The following is a 27446-nucleotide window of genomic DNA, read 5'->3' as shown; positions in this document are numbered from 1 at the left end:
ATAACTGTCATCAAGGTTCTTTCTTGTGCAAGCCAATTAATATCAGTCAAACTGCAGTTGGGTTGTTTTGATAAAGGAATAATAACTAAAACAAACACAGCTAATGAAAACATGATAACATAAAAACATGAAAAAAAATCAAAATGGAGTTCTCCGTTTTTTGCAAAGTAAACTCTTGAATTTTCTTCAGTATTTAAGATCTGCAAACAAAGCATCTTTTTCTTTTTCAATTTTACAAGTTAAAATTTCCCACAAGTAAAAAACATTTTATTTTAAATGTGGAAGAAAGGTTGTTTAAATAATCAAACAAATTATGATTTCACTTGCTCTGAAAAAATGGCTGAATTTAAGATAATTGTGATTCATTAAATCCCAAGGTGTTATATGCCAGATTTAGTTTTTAAAGGAACATTGTGATTCTTGTGAAAACTGTAATTGGCAGGACTAACTCCTACAGAGGTTTTGTTCACAATCTTCATAGAAAGAATGTGATAAAATGTTCATTTGTCAAAATGACTCCCTGATTACAGCTTTGAATATTTGTCTCATTAAATTTGTGTAATCCAAGATTCTTAATAGCATGGAGCGTAATTGAGTGTAGGTACAATCCAATACTGACCTAATTAAACACGCTGCAATTTATTAAAGGGAGATTTTGTGTTTAGTTCATATCCTGTAGGATGTTGTGACTAAAATCAAGCATTTTTAAGGCTTTTCAGTTCAGTAAAATCAATGTTAATGTTTTCTGTCTTGTTTGTTGGTGTAGGATACCCCCTTTTTGTTCATTTTTATCCCTTAAAACCATTGTCACATTACTTGACGTTGAAGCATTTGATACATCACAAATAATCCACCACTGTTCTTTTGTAACCATTCAATGTTTGTGGGTTCAATTCAGAAGAAAAATGCAACTAAACACGTCACACACATTAAAATGTATACTTGTAATACACTGTATAAGTTGCTTTGGAAAAAGCATCTGCCAAACGAATTAATGTAAATGAAATAGAATTTCCATCACAAAACACATATTTCCAAATTCTGCATTATTTATGACATCGAAGATTTGATACAGAATTAATAACTGGACTGTTTGACAATTCAATGTGGTACTGTTGGAGCTGTACTTGTATCTATTACCTATGAAATTTGTTGCCCACGGGTGTTGCCAAGATGGCCACCGAGCGCACCGACTTGCCTTAATGGGCCTTTGTATCGCTCCTGTTGCGCTGTGAAGTGAGGCAGGTTGTTCATCAACCAGATTGCATAGAAAAGTAATGCGGTTCTGGCGTTTTTCCAAGCCACATTTGCGCTCCGCTGTGTATTGCAGTTAGTGAGTGCAATGCCTAATATCTTATCAGCATCGGTACATCTTCAGAACTTGTCTTTGAGAGCTCTAATGAGCCCTAATGTTTCAACAGTGTCTAATGGAGGACAAATGCACTCAGTGATGCAGAATTAGCACAGAATCAGGGACTGCGCTCCACCTCGCTGGTACTACAGGGATTCATTAGCCCGGGTAAATATTAGCTTCTCTCTTCATTCGCCAATTTGCTGAGCAAAGCAGGCCTAAATCACGCTTCTTGGCCAAATGGTGATAAATGCAGTAGAGGAGAATATTATTATGATAGCTATTATTTGTTATTAAATGAAATCTTTTTTTAATGGCTGTCGTGACTGCTCGTTTTATCCTTTTCACCCTGATTTGCATGGTAACTGTTTTCCTTCTTGTTTTTCCTTTTGTCTTTGCCACAAATTCACCACCTGGTCTGCATTCACATCCTTATAGCCAATAGGCATGTTAATCTGCTGCTCTCTATCAGAGATAAGCATGCATAATGCCTTGATGCTAGCTACAAAAGCATGTGTTTTTCGGATTCTTTTTCATTGAAATTGAGGTAGTAATTTATTTAGAATATGATATCATTTCCTAGATTTAGTTTGAGAACTATCGGCTGCTTGTTGTTTGAATCAATTTACAACCCTATTACAAACGTTTACCACTTCTCTGATGGCATTCTTAAGTACCAGTGGTTTGGCTTGCTCTCTCTCTTTCAGGACTCTTTCATTTCAAACTATACTCTTGTTGTTTACCCATACGCTTTTGACAGGTAGAAGAGTTAACTTGCCAATCAAGACTAGCAGTCTTTTGAGGTCCCTTCCTGTGTGTTCTTTCTCTTCTAGTGTGGATCTATTGAATCCATCACTTCAGGAACAATAAAACAATGGTAGACCAGCTCTTGATGGGCGTTAGAGGGGGAAGGTACTCCGAGTTTTGTGGGTGCGCCGGCAACTCCTCTGCTCTTTGAGTTCCTCAAATAAGAAACAGAGTTCACAACTGCGTGAATGCGGGGTCGTCCCTTCCTCTGTGGCTGCGGTATAGGTGGAAGTCTTGGTTATTGTTGTCATTGTGTCCAGGTTAAGCTTTCAGGGTAGTGCAACACAGAGAAGGCTTTGGGTCTTTAGGTTCACTGGAGTGGAAACAGCACAAGGTTGATGGAGTATTGTTTCAATATAGGTTTCAGGATTCATGGACGAAGGATGAGGGGAAATATGTGTATGAAAGAGAGCGAGAGGGAGTGTGGGACTCGATCCCATTCTTCAAAAAGGATTAAGGTCCGATTTCCACCCTCAATAACACTCTATTATGGGGTTTGTCTTGGTTCCACATAGGTCGTTCATTAGGTCTATGTCACCCAACTTTCTCGTGTTAGAAATCACACTTCTAAAAAAGCTTTGCTTTAGTAGGAACTACAGGGATCATACGGAATAAAACTGGTCTAATGTTGTGGTATTTTAAGTATAAAAAAAACTTACTATAATCATTTTGGTAAAAGTTGTATACATCATTGTGATGACTATAAGAAGATCAGCATTGTTGGTTCCCAGTATGGGGTTACTGGTATGCTGCTGTCCCCTTCAGGTTATTTTACTATGGTGGTTCAGTTTGCACCAGCATGTAAATGTATGCTGATTTGCTCTTTTGAGGAATATCGTTAACATCAGATCTTTCTGAATAAGGCTGGATCTCCAGATGGAATGGATTTTACGGTTCAGATGTGGGACTTTCACAAATTATCCAAGATGCTTTTGTACATGGCTTCAAAGCGTTTGCGCGGTGCAGGTGGCTCATTTTAATGTAACTCTGTTCAATTTTACCATGGCTCTTGGTTCTTTTGCATGTGGTAAGACCTTTATTGTACTTGCCTCTCATCTTGCCAAGTTTCCAGCGTTTTAATGAACTTGTCATTGCGTGCCATTGTTAGAACTGATGCTATTCCAAGAGCAAATGTGCAAGCTTGTCCTAAGTGATCCGGATTGCTTTTTCCTGTGGATTACAAACTTGTTGTTAGTATCCAAATAGTTAAAAGGTGCGTGAACCACATCTGCTGTCCTTAAATAAGGTCTAATGTTGCTGTGCCATTTAAAGGTCAGTGTACAGTACATTTGTGGTTCTATTCCTTTTTAAAGCATTACAATTGTATCCATTAAAACGAAGGGACCAGACCACAGTGGATGAAGGGTTTGAGAGAGATGATGTGCGAGTTCTGTGATGTTTGATTTATGGCGTACGAAAGATCCGAATGGAAAGTGCTTATAAAAAACAGCTATTGAGGCACATTAGCTAAAGAATAAATCCATTAGCACCAATCAATCCCCCATTATCTTTTCTGTTCTTGTAATCTGGCCCGCAAAGGGTCCCGGCGGCTTCGATGAATGACGGTAGTAAATCTCATTGTCTTCGCGTACCCCTCACCCTGCAATCACCAGTTTAGTGAAAGCCTTAGTTGCCATCACACCAGCTCCAGGGCAGAAGAATGGACCTTTCATGCCCCAGAATTGTGTATCGGGGGTGATTGTTCTTCTTTTCCACTAAATGATGGGATGAGCTTGAAGTAGGCCAATGGGAAGCTTTCCTGGCCATATGAAGGTAATTCTGCCTTTCTGAAGTGTCCCATTGAAATGAATTAGCCTTCCTCTCTTCTGCCTCTGTGTCTTTTCTTCTATCATTAAGACAATGGGTTTTTACAGCAAGTCATTACTTGGTTAATAAGTAACTCAACTGGACCTTAAAAAGGGATTTGGACTCATTGTTGAGTCTTTTACAATGGAAAGTTAGTTTAATTTCAAGGGGCTGTCCAAGATTACAGTACATGTGACTCTTAAAGAAAAGTATTCCTTTGTCTTTTGAAGAGTTTTTCAATATCGTAGCTCTTAGGGCAAGGCCATGGTTTATCAAACAGCAGAAGAATATTTTTGTAACTATGAAAACATCTGTGGCGTCTGCTGAGAATGTGAAAACTGTGATGTTAACATTAGATTTGTTTATACTGAAATCGTCAAATTGTTATTATTGTCTTACAGTTTTGGAAATGATTCAATAATTATTTAGCATTCCTATTTTATGTGATATATAATTAAATATGCAATGCAATTTACTGTAGACAGTTTCAGTGGCAACAACATAAACATTATGTGGCCCAAACTTAACTTCCGGTAGACCTCCGAAAAGAATCAGTAACTGTTAAAAAGTTTTAATTTCATTTATAACAGTTAATATACTGTAACATATTAATATAAACATAAAATAAATTGTTGTATTGTAACCAAACACAGACCAGAAGTTAACTTCGGGCCAGGTGCGTGCATCCAATGAAACGGTCTATATAATTTAACAATTTTATTATTATTTTATTGTGTAAGAAAATGATTATTATATATAAAGGGTGATAATAATATTATAATTTTTCATAATAATATTAAAATATTCGTATATAGGTAATTGACAAATTTACCATGCATGTGTCTTATGGTGACAGAGAAAAAAATTATAATATAAAATAGCATAAGACAGGTAAACACTGGGTCACGCAGTGAAACTGACTGTAATTACAGGGACACCTCATTACTTTATGATCATTATCAAGAGGTCATGACACCTCTGTTGGAGGAACAACAGCTGGCAACCAGTGCTGAGGTCCAGCCCAATGCAACTCAAATGACCCACAGCCCACCTGCCTTCTGGAGACCATCACCATCAGCAAGACCCCACAGACACAACAATGGTTCCCCACGGCTACAGCAAGCTGTTAGGAGGGTGGACGACTTCATGAACAGCAGCATTAGCATATGAGGAGTTCATCAGACCCCTGGCACTCTTAAATAGTCGATAAGGGCAAAATGAGAGATAGGGAGAAAATGTGCGTGTGGATGTCACCTGGGTCTCAAGCCCTCGGGCTGAAGGGTGAGGATCCGTGTCGGTTTCTGATGGATTGTGTAAATGTGCATGTTCATGAGCTATTCATTTCATTTTTTTAAATGTCTGTCTATTTACAAGTACGTAATGCATTACATTGATTTTTTTTAGGCTAGGGGTTGTAGGTACATCACCACTTCACATCAAGAGGTGTCTAATAACAACTGAAATGCACCAAATCTCATCTAAAAGCTGTCCAGTTCTGTACATACGTAAGTGATTTCCAATGAGCTCCTCATGCCAAATAAAGGTCACTAAGCATGTGATAGATTACAAGTCAATAGATCAATCCTGTTTCATCATCAGTTTAAATTCAATGAGACGTCAATGAGAGAAAATCAATGCGATTTTGCCAGATTGAGAGCGAGCTGAATACAGTCAATAGTTTCGGTTAGACATTAACAGCATCCCGCTTTCTGAAATTCTGGATGAATCGGGTTAAGGACTCAGTCAAAAGTGTTTTAATGACGTGAAGTCTTCCCGCAGAGAGCCGTCCTTGAGCTGACAGTCCAACTTATTTCTCCCTGGCAGTATCAGTCATGGACTCTTCAGAAAGTCTGGAGAGCCCCCCTGCTTGATTTAAACCCACCTCGAGATATTCATTCGGCATGCCAGACGCCCCCCCTGCTTGTTTATATTCTTCAGTGGCTTGCCGCCTCTGTCACGTCGCATTCGGAAGAGCGATTGTGTTCTTTGCCGATTTCAATCCCTCCTTTTCCTCCTCTGGTTCTTCAATGATTCTCTGGTGCTACAGACAGCTGCTGGTCTCTGATGGAGAGCCGGGCTGATGCTCCACTAAATGTGTCTTGCTAAGTGACTGCGCTGACAAATGGGAGCATGTTTGTGTGTTTGCTATAATTAAGTTTGTGTACTTGGATAAGTGTTTCTGCATGGACACGCATATTAATCTTGCATTTTACGGCGTTAATATAAAAGCATGTTTAGGAAACCAGCTAAATGGTCACTTTGCAAGTCCATTTCACTCTTAAAAAAGGTGCTTTACAATGCCATTAAAGAATAATTTTTGGCCGAATGGTTAGAACAAGCAACATCCGCAGATTTGAAGTTCTTTGCAGTGGAAAAGGCTCTTTAGTAGATTAAGCAAACCTTTAGGTAAATGTTTTTTTGGGGAACTAAAAATGGTTCTTCTACGGCACTGATTTTGTAGCACTTCAACAGTGTTGGTGATGCTGTTGAAACAAAAATGACAGACATTGTTTAACAAATTTATTTTACTTTTTTTTTGTGTGTTGTCTGGTCATTAAGTTTATATTGCAAAAGTTATACCACATGAGTTTAATTCAGTCCACAAATTTTTGCATTGTATACAGCCTAGCTTTAACATTTTTTATATGGTAATTAAATTTACATTACAACCAAGTCAGTATAGAAGTAATTTCATTCTTGATTATTTGTGTACTCATAAATGGCAAAACACATTTACTGTACATTTCATCAGACAGCATTTAAATGAAAAGCCTTTGTACCAATTTCTGCCTTTTACTCTCCTGCTGGCTTTTACAGATTACTTAATTATATTTTAGTTGTAGTGTGATGTCTACTCATTAAATTTACATTACAAACCTGTTCTGTAAGAGCATAAATACGTTTCTTCTTATTTGTGTACTCAAGTAAATGTTCATTCATAACATCATGCATTTCACTTGCTGTGCAGTGTCAAATGGAAAGCACGTGCACCAGTTTCTGCCATTTACCCTCCTGCTGACTTTAACAGACTATTTTATTTTATTTTAAGATGTAGACGGTTGCCTGCTCATTAAATTTACATTAGAATAATTAAAAGACCCATCTGCAGACAATGACATCTGCATGCACTTGCGTACGTCTGCCTCCAACCAACTAGCAGGGCAAATACCATCCTGGTGTATCATATCTGCACCTGTAACCGCTGCGGGCCGATCTGTTATCAATTATCTCCTCTCGAGCTCTTATATCCTCCCTTTATCATGGGTCCATGCCAAATATCCTTGTATTTTGATTAACGCCTCTCGTTCTCCAGGACCCTCTTCTTTTATCCCCCAACTCAGAGTTAAACACTTCCTTCTGGTGCCATGCCGTTGTTTACTTCCTGTATGATCATCTTCATCCTGTGCACAGATTTTGGACCTCAGGGCCTGGCTTTGTAACTCTTTTAAGTTTGCCATGTCTCACTGGGATACCTGGCACTGTTTTTTCCTCTTTAAGGCCTTTGGGCATCACAGTATCAAAGACTGTGCGGAAACCTTTGAATTCTTTCAAAGACAAAACCACTTTAAGTTTGACTTGGATATGTGTCCCAACCTTTAGGGAGCTTGTTTATAAATACAGAAAACCAATTGCATAATATGAAAAAAATATCAATAATGTCACATCTGAATAAAATGATTAAATTAGGGACTGGAAATAATTTTATGCCATCTGACCTTGCTCTGTTTTAGTTACACATTTTAGTGATTTCTATTGTGTTTGCAAAATAAGTGCAGCTTCAAACTAAATGAGTAAAATAACTACAATTAAAATATTGCGAATGTTTATAAACACACTTGGTTTGTAATTTGTTTACTCTCTCCCCCTCCCTCCATATCTGCTTTTTTACTACAATATTATTAACAGTCTTGTCTCTTTATCTTATTTGGCCTGTATTTTTGTTTTACAGGGTGAGAGGATACCAGCAGATGGTTCTGCACTTGTTGGGTTGACCTCTGACCCCAGATGCTGTCCAGATGTGGATCACTTGCTAGGGTTTAGCAGTCTATTCATGTGAGTTACGGCCCAACGTTGTGACCTGCAATGCAAAGGCCCAAACCAAGACTTTATATTACATCCTAACCTGTACGGCATAAAGTTGCAAAAGAAAAAAATTGCAAGTTCCTCCCCAATTTAAAGTTGTAAAGGATATATTATCCAAATCCTAATGTCTACTGAAAAAGATGAACGGGCGAGCGCTTAAAGCATTAACTGCTTTTAAAGAAATATAATTAAGCTCTAATGTTGTTTACCAAACATATAATGGATATTTGATGTCTCGTCCACTTTAGAAAAATGCTCCTTCTGTTGGCGAGACTTTTCTTTGGGGGGAAACGTTTTCCTGATGGTACAGGAAACAGATGCTGTTTAATAACTAATTGAGTGTTGTTTAGCACCAGTCCAAATATAGTCAACTATTTCTTCACTAGCCAGAATTTTTGACTATATGTCACAGTTGAATTGCTCTGTGATTGTGTGTTCTTCCGTAATTTGATGGACGGGTTCGAATAGTCCCCGAGAGCCGCTTCGCCTGCGCTAACAGAAATAAAAGCCATTTAATGGCTGACTGTATCGTTTACCCTCATGAACCTGACACAATCTCCTTCGTTCTTAAGCAAGTGCAGTAAAAATCATTGAGGCAGGAAAACATGTTTGCCATATGCTGTTTGATTGTTAAAGAAGAAATAGAGCGGGGTCAGAGGGCAAAGAAAGGACACCCAGAATGGGCTATATGAACGCGTGACTCCCGCGTTTCCGGTGGGGGAGACTTAAAGCAGAGAGAAATGGAAAAGTGAGAAAATAGTTCAATTTAGCAGATGCTGTACATTGCGGCACACAGCCGTGGTATATAGGCGGGCTGTATTTGAAATGATACTTTCATAAGTTAACATTTCGTTATAACATTCAAATACGGTAGAACGCCACTTCTATATACCACTGCTGCGTGCTGCAATGTGCAGCATCTGCAAAATTTTTCCATTTCTCTCTGCTTTAAGTCTCCCCAACTGGAAACTGCCTAGGATTCTGACCGTGAAACGTGGAAGTCACGAATGCATAGAGCCCATTCTCCCAATACCACCTTGGAGTGTGAGAGGACCGGCAGTATGGACATTATCCAGACGCGGGTGTATAAAGGTGTTTGTGTGAACGGACATCCAGGTGTGTGAATGTTGGCATTTATTTTGACCTTTACCTTAATACATGTTTATACCACAAAACTGCATTGTTGAAAGAAATGAGTCGATTAGTGTTTACACAGGCTGAATGTATTTCACAATCATGCTTTTTAATGCATTCCAAACGTGTTCTTTGCGTTGGTGTATGTGCTGATTACTACTCTCACGCGCAGCATGTGATGGCAGTATCAGTGGAGCTGTGATGGATGTGATGAATAGAAGTTATTGTGGTCAGATTACTGCATTAATCTCTGCTGCTGTAATGCTCTCTGCTGTCTGCAGATTAATGCTGATTGGCTTCTTTCAGGGCCGTCCAAGAGCTCAAACTGAGACCTGATAATTAGGTTTACTAATCATGCTTTCATTAACCCTGAACCTTCACCTTTTTTTCTTTCTCTCTCTTTCTCACCATCTTCGCATTGAGTCTAAGCCTGTCATTTTTCTTATCTTGGCGTTGGGTGCTGTAAATGAATATGAACAAATCGTGATTTGCAAAAATGGGCATTTAATGTCATGAATAAATCAGAAGGATATCTTTCTGAAATCCGTCCCTAATGTTGATGTGGAAACCTATCTGTAATTTGTCATAAAGAACAATGCACTTAGGTTCTATGTGGTAAGACACGGTCAGCGGGGCAGTGTTCTTTGTCTCATGCAAGAATCCCAGAAGAATTTGTTTTCTTTTTAAAGTTACCCCGACTATGAAGGTTTGTATTTCTACTATGGTATAGTTGACTTCTTGATAGAAATGCATTAAAAATTATACATAATTATAAATTGTAAACTCAGATGTAATACACATTTTCGCCTACAGAGGTCGCTATTACTGGCTCGATTGTACTGTATACCTGTAATGAAAACCTAAGGCGTTGATACAGAAATATAAGGTGCTGTTCTGAAATGCATGACAAAAATAATAATAGAAAATTAATATTATAAAATTATTATTATTATTATTATATTTTTTTACAAAATACAATAAAAGCATGCACATTAACTTGAAATCGGTGCTCAGCCAAAACCAGTCATATCAGAAAAATGTATAAAAAGTCGTCAAACCAAAGCTCCACAAATATACATTTTTAATAGACTCATTCTGTAAAAGACTTTTAACAGACAAAAATAAATGCAATTTTCATACATTTTAATCTTATTGGTCAGAAATGACACATGCATACAAGTACAAGATTTTAAATATCCAAGAATCTAAGTGAATTTAATGAACAAGAGAATGAACAACAAGATTTTTTATTCATTTTTTAGACACAAGGTTAGTCAAATAAATGCAGAACATGTATGTTTTGAGCTGTTTTTTAAAAGTTGTGAAGGATGCTGCAGTTCGGGTGAAGGCTTGTAGTTCATTTCACCACAGGGGAACCGAATGAGTAAACAACCAGGCGTCGCTCATTTTCAGACCGAAGATGACTGGAGTTAATGTAAAGGGGCGAATTTGCCATTACAGTTCTGAAGGCCAGTGACAGCGATTTAAACTTGATGCGGGCGGCAATTGGCAGCCAGTGAAGTGAAATCAGGAGGGGTGGTACATGGGTTCTTTTAGGCTGATTGAAAACTAGACGTGCAGCTGCATTCTGGAGCATTTGCAAGGGCTTGACTGCACTGGTTGGAAGGCTGGCCAGTAGAGAATTGCAGTACTTCAATCTTGATATGACCTGAGCTTGGACTAGCAGCTTAGAGGCATGGCGATGTGAGAAGGGAATTTCAGCTGGTCGTCGAACATCACCCCCAGGTTCCTCGCAGACTTGGTGGGTGCTATACTGCCAGCTTGGTGGGTCATCTGGCTGAAAAGAGAAATAAAGCTGCGTATCATCTGCATAAAAATGGAATGAGAACCCATGTGCCTTAATAATTGGACCCAGGGAGGTGGTATATATAGAAAAGAGGAGAGGAGCAAGAACTGATCCCTGAGGAACTCCAGTTGTCAGCTGGTGAGATCTGGATGATCAGGATACCTTGGAGAGGCGAGACATCCAGATCTCTTTAAGGCTTAAAGGATCTGCCTGTGAGATAAACCAGTTGAGTGCAGTTCGAGGCATGCCCAGTTTGGAGAGAGTGTAAAAATAATAATATTATACGATATATTGTGCAGAACTAATATAGACAATGTCAGAGTAAAGTATAATAAGCCAAGTTATGTAGAGAAAATAAGCCATTGGTGGGTTGATTAAACTTTTATGTAGCTAGTGATGTGAGTTTGGGGCTACTGTTTATTCGACCCATAGAAAACAAGCATTATTTTTTAAAGACCTTTAACCTTAAAATCACCATGGGTAGGTTACCAAAAACCAGGGTGGATATATAAAAATCACTTGTGTGACTATTTGTCCTAATAATACCCTCTGTTTTGTCTCAGGGTTAGCTGTAATTGCATTGGCACGGCTCCAGCGTGATTTGCTCCGTATGGAAGCATGAGATTCTTATCTTTTTCAGCTCAACGACTTGAAATCCAAGAGGAGCACTGGAGGTATGTTTTGGCCTGATTCTGTGGTGTGTGCACAACTGCACGCTATTCTTACACCTCAGAGAACAATGTGTACAATCCTTCACTTCCGAAAAACAAGATTGATTTCTGCCTTAAAATGGTTGCTGATTTAAATATTTGGCATGGGTGAGTTTGCATAAATCATAGATCTTTTTTGTCTTTGAGGATCAAACCGTTAGTGGATGTTTATTTTTCATGTTAAAAGTCCCTAACTTTTTTTACACTGCATGCATAAGCATCACATTTAGTTTTTACACGTAAGCAATATGATGCTGAATTGCAACAATGAAGTACATGTAGAGTTCTAGCAAAATGTCCAATTCCATTGCAATTAAGTCATATTCCTTAATGTCCCATCCATTACCCTTTTATACTGTATGCCTGTTATCAAAAGAAATACATGAAAACGCAAAAATGACACGAGTGGTGCGAATAAGTTCTTACACAATAAAACCGTCTGTGGGTCTCGTACTCTGGGCAATTCATCACGGTCTGAGTGTTAAATGGAGGAAATATATTGTCTGTCTCATCACCCCGTTCTGAATGATTTCCTTTCAATGCCGTTATTATGACCAGACCCTCTGTTCTCATGCATTAGCGTGATTGAGTGTGATAGATGAGATTGAATGGGTTTGATTTAGTCTGAAACTCCACGAGCAGTCTGTAGTCCCTTCATCTGGACACCGTGATGGACAGACTCCATTGCAGAGGGCAGATCTGGCTTTGATGACCTTCACCCTGGTTTTGACCTTGAAACCTCTGCGAGCGGGCCACTCGGGGGCCAATGCAGCGAAAGGCCTTTTGTGAATATGAAGAATGAAGGTTTTGCACGAGCAGGCGTAGGACTGGAGAAAATAAAAAGCAGGTCCGTTCTGACCCTGGTGCAACGGTGCCCTGGGGAAGGCTGGAGTCCAGACGTGTTTTTGGGGCGCAGTCCGTGGCTGACCTCCGGGTGAGGGGGGATCAGGTTCTAAACAAGCAAATGCATCTAAAGGGATTCATGAGGCCACTGGGGGACCGGGGCAATGGTGCGAGGGTCGCCTTTGATGGAAGGTGGTGTGCGTGTGTTATTTAAAGGTGATGGTTGTGCATGTGTGAAGGGTCAAGGGGTTGTTTGTCCAGATTGTTTTTAAGCACATGAATGTGTTTATGCATTGCATTGGCGTGTGCATGTGTGTTTGTTTGGTTTGCTCTCCAAGTTAAACGAGTAAAAACTGGCTTTGGTAGGTTATTGAGGACTCACTTTCAAGTTTCCAGGTAACTTTGTAAGTGCAAAAGCTCATTATACAAAATAAACATCTTTAAAATAAATTCAGTGGAACATTTATCTGTGATGCCTAAACTTGATTTTATTTTTTCTAGCAGTAACCCTCCAAAATTGTATATATAATATAGGGTAAATTTAAGTTGATTGGGACTCTTTTCGACATCTCATGTCAAGAATATATATAAATATGTATGTTTAAATAAGGTTCAAATAAGATTTAAACCTTTAAACGTTCCCCTCTCAGATATTAACCAGCTGTGTACTTGTAAACTATCACCCCCACCAAACCCCCAGACTGATTTTTATTAACAGGAAAAAATATTAAAGCTACAAATTTGCCCGAACCGATGGTGCATTGTGCAGGTGATAGCCAGCAGATGGTGGTTTTAGTCTGAACAAGCCCCTCCTCCCTCCTAAAAAATATCCATTTGCATTTCATGAGGTTTAATCGTGTCGCTTGTCGCCCGGTCCATGGTCCAGCGATGATATGCCTGTTAGAGAGAGCTTCAGAGCTACTGAAGGAGGCTTGATAGATTATGGTGGACCTTCTGTTTGCGCCTCTTCTATTGTGTTCCAGAAATTAAGGAATATTATCTCCCCAACGACTAGGAGAATGGATAGCGTAGGCTGTAATGACATTGAGTGTAGAATTAAAGGGTTGAGACATGGGTGGGGGGTGATGTGGGGATGGAGGTGGGTGTGAGGAACGCAACTGATAATGTCATTATTTTGGAGTCTTATTTTTGACCCGGAGGACATAAACTACTATGGTGGTGACACAGAACAGGCATACTGTACATGCTGGCAGGGCATGACACCCTGTTTTGATTGTGTTGATGCTTAAATCTTTAAATTCTTTAAATGCGACCAAACTACAGGACCCATTCAACAATTTTAAAAAAAATAAAATAAACGTACAACAAAATTCAACAAATTGTTTATTTAATAAAATTATTATACAATAAAAGAATAATATAAATTAATATTAACATAAATTTAACAAAATAGAAATAGTTAATATTATTAGTTAATATTAATATTATTATTAGACACTAGCCAAACACAGACCGGAAGTTAACTGCAGTCCCGGTGCGCGCGTCCGATGAATACATAAGCAATCATTTGCTTACTCGGTTGATAGCAATTCATTAACTTAATTCATTTTACTGTATTTTATTTTTCTCTTATGGTATAGAATCAGGTCTTTGTGAAGAACAGGACTTTTGGAAACAAGATGGGGCACAGCAAATCAAAATGACAGGCTTCGGTTGCATGCGGTTTGTGGTAACGCACATTAATTATCAACATTATAAAGCACATGAGTAAAATTAATTTGTCTGCCTCACACAGACGTTCCCAAGAGAACATCCTCTGACTTGCTTAAATAGTCATTATGGGTGTTTATATCTATAATTTATGAAAATGAGCATGCCTATGTGTGTGCGTGCGCGTGCGCGTGTTTACGTAAAGACCTATTCAGTGCAAATGCTACATTTATAGTTACATATTGGAAATATATTTCAGTAAAAAGAATGTTATTATACAGTAGGCCTATATAAATGTTACGGGGTCGCAATCTGGGTACTTAATCTGTCAAATTTATGAAATGATGGGTGTTTGTATAATGTAAACAATTTTTTTTTTAATGCTGCATGTCCTCCTGAGTCATCCTGTTATACATTCGGGTCAGATTTTGTTTTGGAAATGCCCTTAAATGCTTCCAAACTCAGTTCATCTGAACTCTGATAATTGATAATTCCACTCCTGATGAGTTCATGAACACTGTCGTTAGATTAAATGGTCCGTGACGACTTGGGAAATGGTCTGTAATGTTTTTACTCATTCTCTTTTCCCTTAATCTGTTCTGTCTAAAGTCGTTTAGTGTCTTTTGTCGGGGTTATCCGTCTTTAAAGTTTTAAGTGTGTTACAAGGTTGAGTGTAGGCTAAATCGTCATTGTTTGCCACAAGATGGCGCAATCGGCGTTTAGTTCTAAAACACCATCGAAAGTCTGCCATTGTCTTTGGTTATTTCTTAGACCTGTATTTAAATTTAAGTGCCCTTGCAGAGATCTTAGTGATCCAACCGATCGTAGTGATGTGTAGCTTTTTTTTTAAGAAAAAAGATACCGAAATGTAATTTATTGTAAAGTAGCCTAACCGGCTTATTTATAGTTTATTTTTTCTAGTTTACTTGTTCATTTGACAAGGATAAATGACACGATATTTTAGGAAAACTTGATTAGATTATAGTAAGAGTAGTAGGCTAAGTGAATGTATTTTCTTTCTGGCATATCATTTATATTGGCCTACCATGTTGGTTTTAAAAATATCATAGTTAAACTATATTTACTGTAAAAAAAAAAAAACTTCGTAAAGAACGTGTTTTTATTTAAATAAATTAATAAGCCCATAGAAAAATACTTAAGAGAATCAGAATTTCTACTCGGCGTAATTTTTATTTCCAACACCAGATGGCAGCCTTTCGCTAAACCATTGACCTGCACTTTAGGCTGCACTATTACAAAACTGCCACAATGTGGCACCACTTCCTTAAATTCCTCTTTAGTAGTTCTCAGCTGGTTTTAAGATTATACATTTCCCATAAACGAAGGGCCACCTACCACAGAGACATATTGTTTTTTACTGTTCATTTACTGTTTTGTCAACAGACCCAGGCCCACCAGACGAGTACCACAACTTTAGGCACCCTTCAGTTTTTACTTTGTAGTTTAGGCTACTTATAGATGTGTAGTAAAAAGGCAAACAATTTTCCGGCAGGCAATATGTCTTTTTAATAGTTTTAATGAACACACAAACACAAGCTTTTACAATAGAAGTGAATCAGAGGCACAGACTAAATTAAACAGTCTTCATCAGAGGTCACACTCCCTCAGACTTCATACACGGTACAGTACGAGTTTCCTTCACAGATGTTTTTAGAAGGAGCAAATAAAAATATTACAATGTTTGAAACCCTTTCGTTGTCTAATTAGTACAACACTTTATTTATTAGAGGGTTTTAGTGAAAAAAATCAAGTAACGTTTGTATATTTGTAGTTTATTTCTATGCTGGGAAAAGAGCACATGCACCATTTTCTGAGTGCTGGTCCCATGTCAGAATAGACCAAACAATGATATGAACATTTAAAGGTGTTTATAAATCTCTAAATGCATTCACAGACATAGACAAAAAAAATGGATTAAAATAAATAATTCTGCGTTGTCAGAAAAAAACTTGGCAAATAACACATACCTTTAGCTTGATGTTCTTAGGCTGTACTCTTTAAAATCAGTTGGAAATGTACAGAATCTATGCATCTTATCTACCCTAATAGACACTTAACATATTAGTACACTTTAAGGTGTTAAACTGTTCATTTGTACCTTAAGTATGCTGCCCTAATCACAAGCTAAATGCACAAAATTTTCCATTTTTTTTCATGAATGCATACAAGCTAAACAGACAGATAGGGGATATATTTAGACATTTGTTGACCATCACTGTATCAATTTTCAACATAATCAATTCATCATAACAAAACAATTTATTTCAGTGTTGCAGGTAAAGCCGTTTAATAAACATCTAATACATGGTCCTCAGTTCAAGGCCTTTACATGTTTAAAATTATAAGTGATAAGTTGATTTGAATACAATCACATAGTATACAGTAGGCCTACGTTGTAAATGACTGTAAGTTGTAGAGGGGAAACAGCATCCCAGGATGGTAAATATTGAAGCAAGTTATATTTCAAGTATTGAAAAAGAGAGGGGCTATACATCTATATTTTGATATTTTTATTGTTAAAGTCTGCTGTTAATATGCAGAGTCTCCTCCTCGAGAATTAAATGACGTAATGCCCTGATTGTGATGCCAGCACATGGCTAACAAATGAACTCACCGTCTTCACAATACGCTTCACATTTTCACGTTTACAATGCGACACAAAATCAACGTCTATTACGCTGAATGAATTACTTCTTTTCTCAAATCCTGCTGCTAATACTGCTCTTAAAGTAACTTCAGAAACTCCACTAAAATTAATCGGCACTACGATAGTTCCTAATCTCTCGTCTCCCGAAACTAAACGTGTTACTCAAAACATGTTTTGTTTGTTTATTATAAAATGAAACTTTTGGTAAGTACTGTATGTACAGCATCAATTAGGCACAAGCACAATATATTTAATCTATTCAAGGGTGTTCTAATTTGGACTTTCAGTCATGTAAGCCTATAATCTAAATCAAGGCCGAATGGCTATTAGTCAAAGGAATGGTAAATACATAGCACCATTTTTGTTGGAAAACAGAAAAAAACAAACAAAAAAGCATTGAAATTATTAGGAAAAAAACTGCTTTTCTAAACAAGGTTACTTCATTCTTCATCTATGAATTCTCAGCTTCACTGAAAACACGTCACTTTCCCTAAAATTTAATACATGCACTTTGGTTAAAATACCTCAGAAACCGTTTTTATATGTATTTTTTGGCAGTTTAAGGAAAGAAAACGACACAAACACACATTATGGCTAATGAGTCACGTTTCTGAGACAAACACGCTCTAGGCACTTAAAGCTTTTCAGAGGTTCGTTGTCAAACAAGCAAACATAAAATACTATGTACATATATGTAAAAAGTGTTATAAATAGGTTTTAAACCATAGATACTATATACATCTTCAGATGATGACAGTATTGAGCATGTCTTTGTGGGGTGGCAGTGGGGTAGATTTTTGACTGACTCCCCGTGATGAAGATACTGCGGGATTTCTTTTTTTCAGCGGGTGCAGTGCGATACTTTGGCTTCAAAGCATTATTTTCAGGCGACGACCACCGGGGGGCGCCACCTCACTCCCGTTTTCTCAAAATGACGTAGATTAAACCGCTTATAAATGCAAGAGGGAAGGCCACCCAAGCCAGGATGTAGGAATAGCCGTAAAACAATGAAGGATGGACCCAATTGCTGTTCATAACCGTATAAATGATAGCTCCACACATCACGAAAAGACCTGGAGGAGAGAAAAGATCGTTAGATGTCAAGATGAAAAAGGAAACCGTACTTCAATAATGTTCTAAACGATCAACCGTACTTCAATAATTTTAATAATATTCTTATTATGAATTTGTCAACATTTTAAACATGGACTGAATTTATGTTTCTCAAGTTCTTAAAAACATTTTAACATCAAGTCTTTTGTAGGCCTACAAACTGTGCCAATACATGAAGTACTTTACAAAACAATGTTTAGCCTAATAGTTTTAATTCAATACTGTTGGCAGTTTTTTATCTGAAAAGATTATTTCATACTGTACATCATACTTTATATCTCAAATCTATTAATTATATTAATAATATAAAATGTCCAAACCTTTGACTTTTGATTTTTAAAAAAGTCCCTTATTTTTGTGGGGGATGTGATTAACATTGAATGCATGTCTAAAATGATGCACTAGTTGTTTTAAATTTTGGGGAAGAAATTGATTTTATGTTACAAAATTGATTTTATGTTTTAGATGTACTTTTCCTGTTTGTAACAGTTGCACGCATGTAAACAAATAACAGATGCCAACACACTGTCAGACACTAAACAGATCGTTTAACCATAAAACATCAGTGAACTTTAGTCACTCTAATGACCTTTGACCTAGTCTGTAACTATTGTGTTTGAGTGTGTGGGCAGAAACATGACCAGGCACTTTCAGACGGCTCTTTTCGGTCATTCGGACCACATGCCACCCCCTGAGTGCCAGGCTTGACATTTTGTCTTGTGACATCGGCCGTGTGTCCAGTGCCAAACCAGTGGGCACCTTTGACTGTCTAGCTTTGTGCTGTTACACCCTCAGCTTTCCTCTGACATTTAGCTTTTAATTGGACCATCCGTCCTCTCTCGATGCACTTCATTGATATGAACTCTGAAAGCCCTTAGTATCTGCTGAAAGATCAAGCAGTCTTCATGATGCCCACATAACTATTTATAACACTTGAACAATAATTATATTAATGCTTCATCTTCATTACATCATGAAAATTAAATTAAATTTAGTCTCATTTGTAATGCGAGCTACCATTTTACAGCTTCCGGGTTTTTATTTCTAGTTATGATGAATGACTGTGAAACTAATATCTGTATCTGATCTTATACGTTCTGTTGTGGTGAGAGAGATTTTTGCTCATTTTGGTGCCTATTTATAACTGTGCTGCGTCATTTAATCTTATAAATGAAAAATGAAATCGTAACCAAATTATCTGCAGGAAGTCAGTCCGTGACAGATACTGAGCACATTCAAGGGTTTCCTGCACTGTCTGTTGTTTAATGAGAGCTGACAGGACTCATTTAGACAAACAACACCAAGGCCAGAGATCCTTTCATTTGGCACAATAATAGCTGATGCATCGCCATAGAAACAGAGAAGTTCAGATGTCACTTAGACCCCTGTTTTAACGTTTTATTAATGAATGCTAATGTATCTCAGATAACCTGATGTGTGTATACCAAGTTAGGTTTATTAACATTTTTAACATTTTATAAAGATATAAAATGAATTTTATGGCTATTCATTTTTTCATGTTTTTTTTTTGTTGTTTTAGTAAAAGTGTTTTGACAATAAGACAAATTTCCATTGAGTTGGAGTTTTTGTAGTATTTAGTTTGTTTTATATTTTTTTTACAATTTGGTTTCACTATTTTTTATTACAATTCTTAAGGAGGTGTCAAGTTAATGTTTCAACTGACAACTAAATGTGTTTAATTCTGCTGCATTTCTCAGGATTGTCTAGTTTTATTTGTATTAGAGCTGTCAAATGATTAATCATGATTAATCGCATCCAGAACAAAAGTTTGTGTTTACATAATATATGTCTGTGTACTGTGCATATTAATTTTGAATTCATAAAAACATGCACTTACATGCATACATTTAAGAAAAATACAAAATATAAAAATGAATAAACATTTAGAATATGTATACACGTATGTATATAAATATAAAATATAAAAATCAATAAACATTTAAAACATATACATGTATGTTTATGTTTTTATATTTTTAATATATATTTTCATTTTACATATATTTTTTTTTTTTATACACAAACTTGTAGTATTTAGTTTTAGTTTTATATTTTTTTTACAATTTAGTTTCACAATTTTTTATTACAATTCTTAAGGAGGTGCCAAGTTAATGTTTCAACTGACAACTAAGTGTGTTTAATTCTGCTACATTTCTCAGGATTGTCTCTTTTATTAATTGCGATTAATCGTTTGACAGTCCTTATTTTTAGCGTTTTGCACACTGTAAAAAATTGTACGGTTACATGTTAGGCGTACAAAACATTAAACGGTACCTTTAAAAATAACCTTATTGTTTTCTGACAGTGTAGCTATTTTGTAAAAAATGTTACTTTAACGTCAAATTACTAATCCTAAAAATCATTTTATTTTTATACACTCTTAAAAAAATGCTTGGTTGTTTTCAACCCATGGTTGGGTCAAAAAGGGACAAACCCAACCTTTCATATTTGACCCAACCATGGGTTAAAAACAACCCATCAATTTTACATTTTTAGTGCCATGAAAATTTAATGCAATTAATATTTAATTTCTACCAATGAGCACTGAGCATGTGAGCATTTTATGTCAACATCATTACCATCTGCAAACAACCAAACTGATAAACCTCCTGCTCATATCATGATACTCACTAGCCAAGATCTGGAAGGCTCCAGTGAGGAAGAAGCGCCCGCCCTTCTTAAGCGTGAAAAGCTGGCAGAAAAACAGGAACAGAGACAGGATGCTGAAGATGATGGACAGGATCATGAGGGCTTGGACCGCCTGAATCCAAACTGCAATATAGACAGAAAGCATTTCAACACATTAGGGCATTCACTTGTTCCAGAAACCACTTAAGGGAGTTTGAGCTCTATAGACAAATGCTTGTTCTAGAAGCAAATGAGCTGCTCATTTTAAATGGTTTAATGCTTTATGCTTATATAGCTCATCTGCTATTCCCAATAGATAACTGCTCTATCACATACAGTACAACTTCTGACTGTACCTGATCATTTGCAGTGCAACTCGGATATATTTATTATTGATGTTGACAGCTCGGACGTGTCAGCAAAAATCAGACAAAGAATATCGGTTTGTAATTCTTGTCAAGAGTTTGCATTCAAAGCTTTGATAGTACTTTTATGGATATACAAGTCACAAGAGAATCCACGAGCTCTCAGCCTGCCAGGAACCCTTAATGCATCGAACTATCACGTAATGAGGATTCTGTTCCTAAAAGCTCTTAGCAGGATACCGGTACCTGATATTGATTCTCTCTTGATGGCCCAAGACCAAAACAAAACGGCAGTACCATTAACTCCATGCTACCTGCATTTGATGGCTTTAAAAGCCTGCCGCTTGTCATAATTATTCCTGATTTATAGTCTTTACAACCTTTTACAAGTGTGAACAGGAGAAAGTCTTTGTTTGCATTAGTATTTCCGGCATTCCAGGAAACGTTTGCGCATTGATTCCATGGACAAAAATGTAGCCTGTTGGACATCCGTCTTGCATCTAAAGTCAATAGTGTACTGTGGTACTGGCTTGTATGAGTTTGGGACCGATGAGGAAAGGCACGGGCAGATGTTTTAGTTTAATGTGTAGCATGCATTGTGTCCTGGAATGTTCCATATGCATGCCATCTGTATGCTAGGGTGACAAATTCAGTGTAATGGACAACAGACTGTCAAATAATCCAATTTCAGCAATATTCTTCAATAAAGGAGAATGCGTTCCTGCTGTTCCTCCAAAACATATGAGACCGTTTTACTGTGATTATACTAAGCTTATCTAAGTCTCTGCCTCGTCTATGTGCCCGAGCAGAAATAAGTGGAATGCGTGGATCGTCCAACGTGTCTATTTCTTATCTGAGGGTCATTCCTGTAGCATCAGGTTTCTACCTCTCTCTCTTTCATCTCATGTTCAGCTGTGTCTGCCTCTCCCCTTATAGCCACTGAAAGTGTCAAACCACTCCAGGAGAATCGGATGCTTCACGCTAGACAATAAAACCAGAGATCCTACTCAAGCCTAAAGAAGAACCAAGTCCTCTATTCCAGCTTTACACAAAACCAGACTACTAAAGCCTATTGCATAGTAGGGCTGGGTTTCGCGACCAAATTGGCGATTCGATTCTTATTTATATGGCTTCGATTCGATATCGATTAGTTAGTACTTAGATTAAAATGCTAGTTTTGCAGACATGGAATCCACATTTAAGTATATATGCTGGTAACTGAAACTCTCCTTGCGTGTCACCATTGCGTATCTCGGCTCCAAAACATTGATCTCAACTATCGCGTATGGGCGTAAATCCTTGCAAGTCAGCATTACTATAGCGTCAGTTATTTTCTAAGCGCGAGGTGAATCTGACTGTAATTTGCAGGCAAAAGCAACGTCTAGCCGTTAGATCTATTCCGCCAAGACCAAATACATTTATATGTCATGTACACTACCATGCTAAACTCTCCGAGAGAGAACTTTATTTCATCCTAAAGTAGCCTTAATTCAGAGAGTCAGCCCCTTAGTCTTAAATTTTTTTATATTTTCCCAGAATCAGACTTTACACCAGCCTAAAACCAAATCAGACTTTAATTCAGAGTGTCAGTCTTATTTTTATGTATTTATTTATTATTTTTGCCAGAATCAGACTTTATTCCAGCCTAAATCCGAATCTGACTTTATTCTAATTCAAAGAGTCAGACCTTCTTGTCTTATTTTTTGATTCATGGATATCTTCCATTTGCGTAAGAGCTATGCAATATTACCTTTGTAATGTGCAAACAAATCCTAAAATCCGATAGATAGGTGAATAAACATGTTGGCAAACACTGTCTTCATTTGTATATTGGCATGAAAACATTGGCAATATAAATATAAATGTTCCAAAATCTTAACAAGGATCCCATTACCAATAAAACTGTGAAGCTCAAACATGCATCCCTAAAAGGGCAAAATAACTCAAATGGCTTGTGCTTGTAAACGTTTCAGAATGGAAACAGTTGTGGAAATGCCATTTGTTGTTTTTTTCACATTTCACCATGTGAGGAGACTATTCTAGCACACATCCATTAATATTATTTTGGGCTGCTGAGTGTGGGCCTACCACACCCACCATACAAATGGTACAATTAACTTTTACTGTATCTCTCAACAATGAAGTAAAAATAGAAACAAATCCCTGTTAAACTGCTGTAATCTATCATCCTAAAAATATAATCTGCCTAGGTTTATCTATCCTCACATGTAGTAAACAGACAGTCTTTTCCTTCCCGTACTGCATTGACATTTGTAGTTTCCTAAAATTAGGTGTGGCTATAAGCACTGCTTTGTGCTTGACAACAAGAGTATTTGAGTCCCGCGTCCTATGAGGATATCAAGACCAGTGATGTATTTCAGGGATGAACGCTTCGTGTTTGCATTATGAGGGTGTATGTCCATGTGGCCCTGGGTGTGATGTATGTGGCTTTTAGCAGATGATAAAATCCCAGGCTTATTTGAGAGACATCTTCTCATATCAGAATGAAGATTTCATGCCAGAATGTTCCTTATCACTCTCAGAGTTGAATCATTTAGGTTATCTTAGGTTGTTTATTCACTCGGTTTAGTTGCTTGGAGTGAGAGCAGGCAACATTGGAAAAGGTCTGAACTATAACAGAGTTCACAGAGACCACCACTGTAAAGCACACTTCAATGTGGTTTGTTAGTACGCTGGCATGCAAGTGTGAAAATGTCAAATGTGCTTACGGGCTGACTCCAAAACCTCTACTGTAGCAACACCTGTTTACAGTAGTGGAGATAGTTCACCCAAAAATAAAAATGTTGTCATCATTTATACCCTCATGTCATTGAAAACCTGTATATGACTATTTCTAGGTGGTACACAAATAAAGACAATTTGAGAAATGCCTCTGTAATTTGCGTCCATACAATGGAAACCAATGTTATCCGGTTACCAACGTTCTTCTAAATATCTTCTTTCATGTTTAGCAGAAGAAAGGGTGAGACGAATGATGAAAGAATTTTCATTTTTGGGTGAACTATCCCCCATCTGAAACACTTTAAAGACAAATCTGTATATTATAAGAGTGTACATTAAAAATAAAACGTACTACGCAACAACTGTAAACATTTCAAGAAAAACGGCCCTTTTTCTAGCTCCGCAGCAGAGACTCCGCAAGCACAGGAGGGCAGGACAGAAAAGCCCTCTGTGCCCACCCCTGCACCGCACCACACCATGCCACGCCCTAAACAAACACAACACATCATAGCTGCTACGCCAACCGACTAACACAGCAAAGAATTTGGGTCGTGCCTCCATTACCAAACTGCACAGAGAGGCGGTTCTTGCTCTAAAACTATGACATCATCTCCACCCTTCAAGAACAGCCAATTCTGTAAAAGTGCTAAGCATCAGCGTCAAGGACTTTAAAATCGTTATTACCTTTAACTTCTTAAATGCTATGCATAAGAAAGCGTATCCTTTTTGTATTTCTACTGTATATCATTTTTATGCCATGCACCACAAGTCAAAAATAGCAACAAAACAAGTTTGTACTGTAACAGAATCTCGGTCACGTGTTTGCAATGATACACATCTTCGAGACTCTCTGTTAAACTGGCTGCATTCTTGGTTTTGTTAACAGTCGTGTCACTGGCATGGGTGTGACTCGAATCACACGGCGTTCGGCTCAACGTGACCTGATGCTACACCGTCACTCGAGCGCGCACAGATCAGTCTACATCCAAGCTGCTTGAAATGCTCGCCCTACCCCATACGATCTCAAACCTTTCTACAACACTCTCTACTCCCAAACAAGGGGCCCGAGCTCGGTCCCGGCAGCCAGACTATTTATACAGTCTGCATGAAGAGGGATCTGCTGTGGGTTAAAAGTGCGAGCTTGCGTTCTCAACCCTAGATGGCAGAATAGAGGTGTGAGGCAGATGGGGCACACCCACTACCAAGTGTAAAAAACAGGCAGAGGGGATTTGACAGTCATGCCAAGTTCAGGCCCTCTGTGATGTGTAACATACCGAGGGTACCACGTTAACCCTTTATAGAAAGGCATGCACACTATTTGGTAACCATTCGTGTTAAAAGTTATTTTAAACTGCACTTCGAATATTCATATTCAGTTGTGTCCCATTGGATGCATTGGGGTCCTACTGTACCTCCAGTATTTGCAGTGTCACATTTAGTGACTCCATTCAAAGTGTTGCAGTTTATCCAGAGGTCTGAGCTGCTGGCTGGGTTAACAACCCATGCCTGTCAGAGGAGACAAAACACTGATTAACAAGGGGATTACATTCACACTTTTATTCATTTCTGTAATAATGATATTAATGTTTTGTTAAAAAATATGTTTGATATAACTTTACTTACGCTGACAATAGTGGAGACGAACAGCAGAACGAGCGCTGCGATGTGCAGGATGACGATTCCCACTAACAGGAGCAACATGATGTTTCCTCTGTACAAACATAGAAAGTGTTTCGTTTATAGAGTACGGTTTAAAAACACAACACCGCTATTGAAATACTGTAATTCGTCATATAGTGTATGGCGCATTCAGACGTTTAATTCGGAAAAAGAGTTGCAGGCGGTTGACTAAAAGGATGACTGTTACCACACGTTATATTTTGAAACAAAGTATTCTTTCATTTTTATGAAATGTTTATGATTTCCTGTAAATCAGTGACATTTAAAATATCAATAACCCTTTCTGTTATGTAGCCTACACATCATTTTCGGCGCAAAAGTATTACAGAATGCGCTGAACAAGAGCAAAGACCACACTACACTAACAGAGTCGACAGACGTGCGCATCTCCCAACAAAGTCACATACTAAAACTTTATGGACGAACTAAGCACTTTCAGCGTCTTCATTTATCTCAAAAACAAATATTACAGTCCCCTCTGATCCATTCTGGATTCTTTTTATACTCATAAACAAGCAACGCAGTTTTGTAAATCTGTAAACTGCAACACAAATCCAACTTACTGAGAGCAAAGCGAAAGTAAGTCCACAAAAACGGATGGAAACGCCGAAATACAGCCGCGTCAGTGGTGCCAAAGATACCGCGCTATTTCCAAAGTCCAGATCCCTGTGACTAGATTAATATTGCGTATGGAGCAGTAGTTTTAAAGAGTCTCGTTATGGAAGCGCAACGCCCTTTTTCTGCGTGGATCGCGTCAGGGCGCGCCCCTCTGTGACAGCGCCTTCCTAATATATCCAGAGCGCGCACTGTGCGTAATAGTAGAGGAAAACCACCGGGAACTTAGTCATACACAAACCTAACTGAGCTGTGTTTTGGGTTGTCATGGATACCGACACTGCTTTTTATTTGTACTTTTATCAGAAATTGGGTATTTAGCAGGCATAAACTGCAAACCTGGCCTTTAAAAAGTACTTTCATTGCTGTATGCAAATCTTGGATTTGATTCAATCTTATTTAATTATATTCAATATAGATCATTAATATAATTATTTTAAGTCAGGGCATTAAACGCATTTTGGTTCACCTAGCAAAATATTGTGTGTCTGACATGTGATCATAACATTATTGCTGTTTGAACTTTGGACTGTTTACAGAAAAATAGAAATGGCATAATGTTGGGATTGTCCTGAGCTATTTCCATATGACTTATTCTATATTCTATTCACGCATTTTGTGATTTTACACGGTATGTTCAATTTTTTACTTTTATCAGTGTGTGTGTTCACTGGGAATTAAACCCATGGCCTTTTGCATTGATACTGCAAAGCTCCATCATTTGAGCTTCCCTAACACTCACTCATATTCTATATCACATATAATTTATGTTTTGGGAAAACAAACAAATGAACATAGATTGGAATGTTGAGGTCTTGTTTCTTAGGTAAATTGTAAGGTGAGGATGTGCCTTTTCATGGTTGCTATGGTAACGAGAGATACAAACTTTTTAGATGTCACTCTCTGTTCTCCCTGAGTGTGTGTGCCTATTAGCTGGCCCTATGGGAGTCCTCCAGGAATGTGCAGAATTATTTTACTCCTCTCTCTCTCTCCCTCTCCCTCTCTCCCTCTGTCATCAGACTTGAAGTAGGAAGTCACTAAAAAGCGCTATTCTTGATGTGAAACATAGTTCAGATAGATGAATCAGATTTGTTTAATAGGACTAGTTGTTATAATCCCACTATTTCAGCACGGTTGAATTGCCCAATAGGACATTCCCCACGCTTTGTCTGAAAAACTGGGATTTGTGCTTTAATGTTTATACTGTATTTATAATAATAACTTTTTTGACGTGATTTTGGATGACCATTACCATGCATGGTGTTTTCATTTCCCACTGTTTTGTCACTGCATGCTATACTTATCTTTTCAGAGGTCAGTTGTGCTATCAGATGATGTCGATTTCATTTGTAAGAAGTTAACGTTCACATAGCATTTAACTAGATTTTACATGCTTTTTAAA

The 27446-nt window shown here is 37.7% G+C and overlaps 1 protein-coding gene across 1 annotated transcript; it reads right to left on the bottom strand.

Moving 5' to 3' along the window:
- Positions 1-15714: 15714 nt before the first annotated feature.
- Positions 15715-26149, bottom strand: pmp22b (peripheral myelin protein 22b). The gene is made up of 5 exons (XM_057358967.1): positions 25993-26149; positions 25373-25460; positions 25162-25255; positions 20646-20786; positions 15715-17953 (listed from the first exon to the last, which is right to left on the bottom strand). Exons 2-5 carry the CDS (start codon positions 25448-25450, stop codon positions 17793-17795), a joined length of 474 nt encoding a protein of 157 aa, XP_057214950.1. The 5' UTR covers positions 25451-25460; positions 25993-26149; the 3' UTR covers positions 15715-17792.
- Between the last annotated feature and the right edge of the window lie 1297 nt (positions 26150-27446).

Source organism: Triplophysa rosa, linkage group LG18, assembly GCF_024868665.1.
Source record: "Triplophysa rosa linkage group LG18, Trosa_1v2, whole genome shotgun sequence".
NCBI classification, from domain to species: domain Eukaryota; kingdom Metazoa; phylum Chordata; class Actinopteri; order Cypriniformes; family Nemacheilidae; genus Triplophysa; species Triplophysa rosa.
The sequence above is the reverse complement of the archived record's forward strand: the minus strand, read 5'-3'. Positions and strand labels throughout refer to the sequence as shown.

Bases quoted from the DNA above. Each gene is read 5' to 3' on its own strand.
- pmp22b (XM_057358967.1), bottom strand. From the start codon at position 25,450: ATGTTGCTCCTGTTAGTGGGAATCGTCATCCTGCACATCGCAGCGCTC. The intron at 20,787-25,161 runs GTACAGTAGGAC...TCTATATTGCAG, and splicing joins TGACACTGCAAATACTGGAG to TTTGGATTCAGGCGGTCCAA. The intron at 17,954-20,645 runs GTGAGTATCATG...TCTCTCCTCCAG, and splicing joins AGCCTTCCAGATCTTGGCTA to GTCTTTTCGTGATGTGTGGA.